Below are 7,572 nucleotides of genomic sequence, written 5' to 3' on the forward strand. Positions count from 1 at the left end.
TCTCTCTGTAGGACACAGAAAACACACCTGCTGTTACCTGTCGTCCACCTTCATTACTCCAGTAAGTTAGAATCTATGGCCCGACCATGGCTCTGAAATATTAGTATGTTAGAATCTATGGCCCCGACCACGGCTCTGAAATATCATTAAGTTAGAATCTATGGCCCCGACCACGACTCTGAAATATCAATAAGTTAGAATCTATGGCCCCGACCACGGTTCTGAAATATCATTAAGTTAGAATCTATGGCCCCGACCACGACTCTGAAATATCAATAAGTTAGAATCTGTGATCCCGACCACGGCTCTGAAATATCAATAAGTTAGAATCTATTGTCCCGACCACGACTCTGAAATATCAATAAGTTAGAATCTATTGTCCCGACCACGACTCTGAAATATCAGTAAGTTAGAATCTATGGCTCCAACCACGGTTCTGAAATATCAGTAAGTTAGAATCTATGGCTCCGACCACGGTTCTGAAATATCAGTAAGTTAGAATCTATGGCCCCGACCACGGCTCTGAAATATCAGTAAGTTGGAATCTATGGCCCCGACCACGGCTCTGAAATATCAGTAAGTTAGAATCTATGGCCCCGACCACGGCTCTGAAATATCAGTAAGTTAGAATCTATGGCCCCGACCACGGCTCTGAAATATCATTAAGTTAGAATCTATGGCCCCGACCACGGCTCTGAAATATCAATAAGTTAGAATCTATGATCCCGACCACGGCTCTGAAATATCAATAAGTTAGAATCTATTGCCCCGACCACGACTCTGAAATATCAGTCAGTTAGAATCTATGGCCCCGACCACGGCTCTGAAATATCAGTAAGTCAGAATCTATGGTCCCGACCACGGCTCTGAAATATCAATAAGTTAGAATCTATAGCCCCGACCACGGCTCTGAAATATCAGTAAGTTAGAATCTATGGCTCCGACCACAGTTCTGAAATATCAGTAAGTTAGAATCTATGGCCCCGACCACGGCTCTGAAATATCAGTAAGTTAGAATCTATGGCCCCGACCACGGCTCTGAAATATCAGTAAGTCAGAATCTATGGTCCCGACCACGGCTCTGAAATATCAATAAGTTAGAATCTATGGCCCCGACCACGGCTCTGAAATATCAGTCAGTTAGAATCTATGTTCCCGACCACGGCTCTGAAATATCAGTAAGTTAGAATCTATGGCCCCGACCACGGCTCTGAAATATCAGTAAGTTGGAATCTATGGCCCCGACCACGGCTCTGAAATATCAGTAAGTTGGAATCTATGGCCCCGACCACGGCTCTGAAATATCAGTAAGTTGGAATCTATGGCCCCGACCACGACTCTGAAATATCAGTAAGTTGGAATCTATGGCCCCGACCACGGCTCTGAAATATCAGTAAGTTGGAATCTATGGCCCCGACCACGGCTCTGAAATATCAGTAAGTTGGAATCTATGGCCCCGACCACGGCTCTGAAATATCAGTAAGTTGGAATCTATGGCCCCGACCACGACTCTGAAATATCAGTAAGTTGGAATCTATGGCCCCGACCACGGCTCTGAAATATCAGTAAGTTGGAATCTATGGCCCCGACCACGGCTCTGAAATATCAGTAAGTTGGAATCTATGGCCCCGACCACGGCTCTGAAATATCAGTAAGTTAGAATCTATGGCCCCGACCACGGCTCTGAAATATCAGTAAGTTGGAATCTATGGCCCCGACCACGGTTCTGAAATATCAGTAAGTTAGAATCTATGGCCCCGACCACGGTTCTGAAATATCAGTAATTTAGGATCTATGGCCCCGACCACGGTTCTGAAATATCAGTATCATATCAGTAATACAAAAAGTTAAAAACAACTTAAGAAATTTTAAATGACAGAAACAAGTAGCAGACTTAAAAACAAACAGCAAGTTGCATCAACCAGTGAATTAGCAGTTTTAATCTTCAATGCTTATAAATCAGGGCGATAATAACGCATTAACACAAATTAATTTTAACGCCACTAATTCCTTGAACGCAACTGATCTTTCGGGGCTTTTAAAGCTTTAATAACAAAAATTAATAGCAGTGGATGTTAGAGAGTGATAATACAACTATCGGAATTGATGTCATTGGGTCGTCCTCAGACGGGCTTTCCAGCGGAGCTTCCAGCTGTCTCAGTCCTCCATTCATCTGGCTAGCTGCCAGCACTGTCTAGCATCTCTCCTCAGTACGTCCGTGTATGTTGGTGTGGGACGTTCCCGTGATTGATGCCCGTGCGTTGGTTCCCACAGCATCAGCATGCTTGCTGGGAGTTCTTGATGACATTGTTTCGTGTTGATAATTGATTTACAATAATAAATAAATACGTAGATTTGCATAAAGCAGCATATTTGTCCACTCCCATGTTGATAAGAGTATTAAATACTTGACTAATCTCCCTTTAAGGTTCATTTTGAAGAGATAAAAAAATGTGCCATTCATTTGCGATTAATCGTGATTAAATATTTTAATCGATTGACAGCTCTATTATAAATGCATGCTTACTTTACATATACTGTAGTTATTGTAGATGCCAAAAAAAGGCAAGCAAGCATCACAGCCTGGATTGAATTCTTTTCTCCAAAGATTATTTTACTAGAGATAACAAACCCGGCTGCACCTGCACGTATTACACTTGTTTGAGATGCCCTGTTGAAATGCTAAAAAAAGAGACATTTTCTAAGAAGGTTTTCTTCATTCGTTTTATTCTTCTTTGTCCTTTTACTGCATGCGACCTCCTCTTCCTCAGTGATGGCCTCTTCCTCTCCTTACGTGCATCTGGTCTCTTGCTGATTAGGTGCATTAGAGATTCATAATTATAGAAGTAATCTCTATGAGCTGTGAATAGTTTTTCTTTCCTTTACGTAATCTAACATGTTAGAGTCATTCCAACGTCTCTCTAACCTTCATGTTACAGCCTGCTCAGGTGGAAAACTCTGCGTCAGCTCCACCTGTCCAAACTCCCACCGTCTCTGATAAGATGTCCCCTCCTGTCCTGTCCTCTCCTGTCCCGTCCAATCACGTCGCTGCCCTGGTTGTATAAAAGCTCCTCGCTCAGACAGACCCGACATGATCGAGCCATGGCCTTCCTGTGGATCCTCTCCTGCCTCGCCTTCGCCGGCGCCGCCTACGGTGAGAAAACTCTGACTAACAGCTGAGGAAGTGAAGCATGCTTATGTTAGTTAGCTATGATAGTTATGGTAATAAGTTCTGTTAAATTTTATTAGATAATATGTTTGGACCAAATATCAATAGAACATCTTTAGTTTAGCATCGGGAACAGTTTAAACTGATATCATCAATATTACCTGTTTTACATGGACCTTTTTAATAACGTGTATATAATAAGTGACTAAGTTTACAGTTTTATTTCTGATTTATTAATCCTTAAAGACACATTTTAAATCAATAACAAATTCTTGTTTTTTTTTTGTTGAGTTTTACATTTGCATTTGAATTAATAACCTTCAAACGCAGCTGAGAAAGTGCATAATCCGTCTGTATGCAGATGATACAGTTCTTTACTACTAGATGAGGAAAGCTCAACTTTGCTTTATATATATATATATTATATTTTTATTATTTTCTGTGTAAAATATGTTTTATAGGAACATTAACACTGTGTGATCTGTAGCAGTGATTAGTTTTTGTTTCGAACATGAAGGTTTTTTTTGGTTGAGTTTTACATTTTCGTGCTTTATGTTGGACAGATTGTAAAGATCTCTGAGGCAGATTTGTGATTTTATTTATATGTGGTATTATACGTCATGTTATGACCTATTTTAATGGTACGGAAACAACATTTTAAAATATATATATAAACTGGAAAAACTAAGTTTGGAAACTTGTGTTTGGTGGATTATTTCTCTGTTGTATCAATGCTAATGGTCATTGTATTTTACATCATTGGAAAGCCTGTTTATTTACCTTCGCAATGATGTCCAACTTGTAAGGATCATGCATTTTTGGGATGAGCAGCACAGCTGATTATGTGGGTAGCGCCCAAGAAAAATTTGCCAAAATGCTCCGTCAATGGTAAACAGTGTATTCTCCTGTTGGTATTGACTCTTGTTGTGAGTTGTTTGGTGGATTGGATGATTGAACGCTCTATCAGTAACAAGGAACAAACAAGACATATTGGCTATTTTACACTTTATTCATTGAATCCACCGTCAGGAGCCTCAGTAGCGGTGGAAGATCCATATGCAGCCACAACAGCCTGGCACCTCCTCCTCATGCTGGTCACCAACCTGGTCACACGTTGCTGTGGGATGGCGTTCCATTCCTCAACCAGGATTCGTTGCAGGTCAGCCAGCGTGGTTGTGTTGGTCACTCTAACACGTACAGCACGCCCAAGCTGATCCTACAAGTGTTGAATTGGGTTGAGGTGTGGACTCTTGGCAGGCCGTTCCATTCTCTCTCCTCCCACATTGTGGAGGTAGTCTGTGATAACCCTGGCTCTGTGGGGGGGGGGCGTTGTTTCTTGGAGGATGAAGTTAGGTCCCAGATTGTGGAGATATGGGATCACCACTGGCTGCAGAATCTCATCCCGATATCTCCCTGCATTGAGATGGCCTTCAGTGATGACAAGCCTTGTTTTGCCAGTGAGGGAGATGCCCCCCCCCCACACCATGACACTGCCCCCACCAAAAGCTGTTACTCCATCGGTGCAACAATCAGCATAGCGTTCTCCACGTCGTCTCCATACTTTCACCCTGCCATCCGACTTTGGCAGACAGAACCTGGACTCATCACTGAACATGACATTCCCCCACATGTTCAGGTTCCATTGTCTGTGTTGTCGACACCAGCGCCAACGGACCTGACGGTGAAGGGCAGTCATTGCAGGCTTCCTGGTAGCCTTATGAGAATACCCTGTTTACCATCGGCAGAGCATTTTGGCAAATTTTTCTTGGGCGCTACCCACATAGTCAGCTGTGCTGCTCATCCCACAAATGCATGATCCTTACAAGTTGGACATCATTGCGAAGGTAAATAAACAGGCTTTCCAACGATGTAAAATACAATGACCATTAGCATTGTAACAACAGAGAAATAATCGACCAAACACAAGTTTCCAAACTTTGTTTTTCCAGTATATATTCATTCGTGTGTGATCAAACCAGAGACTCCGTTTTTTTTGTTAATAATCTCATGATGATGTCACCAGGTTGCGGCTCTCCCGCCATCCCTCCCGTCATCACCGGATACTCTCGTATCGTGAACGGTGAGGAGGCGGTGCCTCACTCCTGGCCCTGGCAGGTGTCCCTGCAGGTAAACACACACACACACACACACATACACACACACACACACACACACACACACACACACACACACACACAGATTGTGTTAATAATAAACTTGTGGTCTCACTCTTGTTGTTGTTGTTTCAGGATTACACCGGCTTCCACTTCTGTGGTGGCTCTCTCATCAATGAAAACTGGGTAGTGACAGCCGCTCACTGCAATGTCAAGTGAGTAGATCTTTCACCTGCTCTTTCAGGTGTTTTTTTTCTTTTTAAATGGCCGCCTCATTTCTATGTCCTTTTCCCTGCAGGACGTCCCACCGCGTGATCCTCGGAGAACACGACCGCTCCTCCAACGCTGAGAACATCCAGGTCATGAAGGTCGGCAAGGTGGGTGACCATCAGCTTCTGGTCTCATGGCGGCGTCTTCATCATGTGTGTTCGCCAATCATAACGATGTCATTTTCTTTTCAGGTGTTCAAGCACCCCCGCTACAACGGCTTCACCATCAACAACGACATCCTGCTCATCAAGCTGGCCAGCCCCGCCCAGATGAACGTGCGTGTTTCCCCAGTGTGTGCGGCCGAGACCGGAGACGACTTCCCCGGAGGCATGAAGTGTGTGACCAGCGGCTGGGGCCTGACCCGCCACAACGGTGAGAGCACCTGGCCAATCAGAGGAGAGTGGGGGCGGGGCTTGTAGAGGGAAGCAGCAGTGAGACGTTTTAACAGTGATGGTTATCAGTATCAGATTCTGAATTGGTTTCTTAGTCAGAAGGAAGGAAGGAAGTCATGGGAGGTCACTGGGTCCGGCTCAGGGGTGTCACTGGATCCGGCTCAGAGATGTCACTGGATCCGGCTCAGAGGTGTTACTGGATCCAGTCACAAGAAGATCACAACAAAGCCAACATGTTGTGTTTCAGACCACGATGGATCCACCATGACATACTTTGACCACAGGGGGGCAGCATGCAGAGCTCCAGCTCAGACTGATGTTTGAAGTGTTTGTGTGTTGCAGCTCCCAACACCCCCGCCCTGCTGCAGCAGGCCGCCCTCCCCCTGCTGACCAATGAGCAGTGCCGTCGTTTCTGGGGCAACAAGATCAGCAACCTGATGATCTGCGCCGGAGCCTCCGGAGCCTCCTCCTGCATGGTGGGTGGTGGTGCAGACGTAAATCAGATGTTAATCGTGTTGATCCTGAGGTCGGGTTGTTAATATTGTGTTGTTTGTTTTTGTTCAGGGCGACTCTGGCGGTCCTCTGGTCTGTCAGAAGGCCGGAGCCTGGACTCTGGTCGGCATCGTGTCCTGGGGCAGTGGAACCTGCACTCCCACAATGCCTGGCGTGTACGCCCGCGTCACCGAGCTCCGCGCCTGGATGGATCAGACCATCGCTGCCAACTGAGCAGTTTCAACCTGATCATCAATAAAAACCCAGAAACTCTGAAACAGATCTTCCGTTGATATTTGTTCATGTTGGTTCATACTGAATGTAAAGAAATACTCTCTGAAAGTGACACCTTCAAATGTAGGATGTGTTAGCCTAGCTTAGCATAAAGAAAGGCAGGGGGAAACAGCCTTGCTCAAAGTTCAGAATACACCTACCAACACCTCTAAAGCTCATCAACTCATTTCTGTGTGTTTCCTGACAAGCATGTTGACATGTTGTCTTCTTGAACATGTTACATAAATTAATATTACAGCTTCCGCAGTGCGTAAAGATTTTAAATCAGCCTTAAAGGTACTATATGTAACTTTCAGAAGATGCTTGTTATTAATGACACCTGTGGCCGTAAGGTGAACTGCAGTCAGCATCCTGACGTCTCTACACGTCGTTCATTAATTCCTTATAATGGACACCTCGTCGGGCATTATCCCTTTCATAATGCTCTGTAATGTTCCCGTATTTTATTTGGACCATTGGCTCCATGATAATAACTATAGCTTACATCTAGTAAATTACATTATCAGCTAATGTTATGAAGCAACCAAGCAGATCCATACTGCATAGCTACTGTAAGTTACTGCAAGCTGGCCAACCTTAGCTTAAGCACTCGAGACAGCATTTTGCTATATTAGCTGCACACTGTTGGCGCTTTCTGGGAGCTCAAGAGAGGTGAGGCACTCGGGAGCGTGCATAAACGTCATATTCATTGGATTTTTCCGGCAAAACAGTCCAGAGTCCTTTTCATAGAAATCAGTCCACAGGCTGTTATAGGCAACCGAGAAAGTCGGGGGAAGGTCTTTGTTTTTAAGTTACTTTACAATCCGTAGAGACATTGGCAATATAATGCGATTAAAACACG

General features: G+C 44.4%; 1 protein-coding gene across 1 annotated transcript; it reads left to right on the plus strand.

The window, feature by feature from the left end:
* Window positions 1–3,026: 3,026 nt before the first annotated feature.
* On the plus strand, window positions 3,027–6,715 carry LOC141781403 (chymotrypsin A-like). Its single transcript, XM_074657139.1, has 7 exons — window positions 3,027–3,154; window positions 5,193–5,296; window positions 5,419–5,498; window positions 5,582–5,660; window positions 5,745–5,925; window positions 6,288–6,421; window positions 6,510–6,715. The coding sequence occupies exons 1-7, from the start codon at window positions 3,103–3,105 to the stop codon at window positions 6,669–6,671; spliced, it is 792 nt and encodes a 263-aa protein (XP_074513240.1). The 5' UTR covers window positions 3,027–3,102; the 3' UTR covers window positions 6,672–6,715.
* The last annotated feature ends 857 nt before the right edge of the window (window positions 6,716–7,572 follow it).

Source organism: Sebastes fasciatus, chromosome 2, assembly GCF_043250625.1.
Source record: "Sebastes fasciatus isolate fSebFas1 chromosome 2, fSebFas1.pri, whole genome shotgun sequence".
NCBI classification, from domain to species: Eukaryota; Metazoa; Chordata; class Actinopteri; order Perciformes; family Sebastidae; genus Sebastes; species Sebastes fasciatus.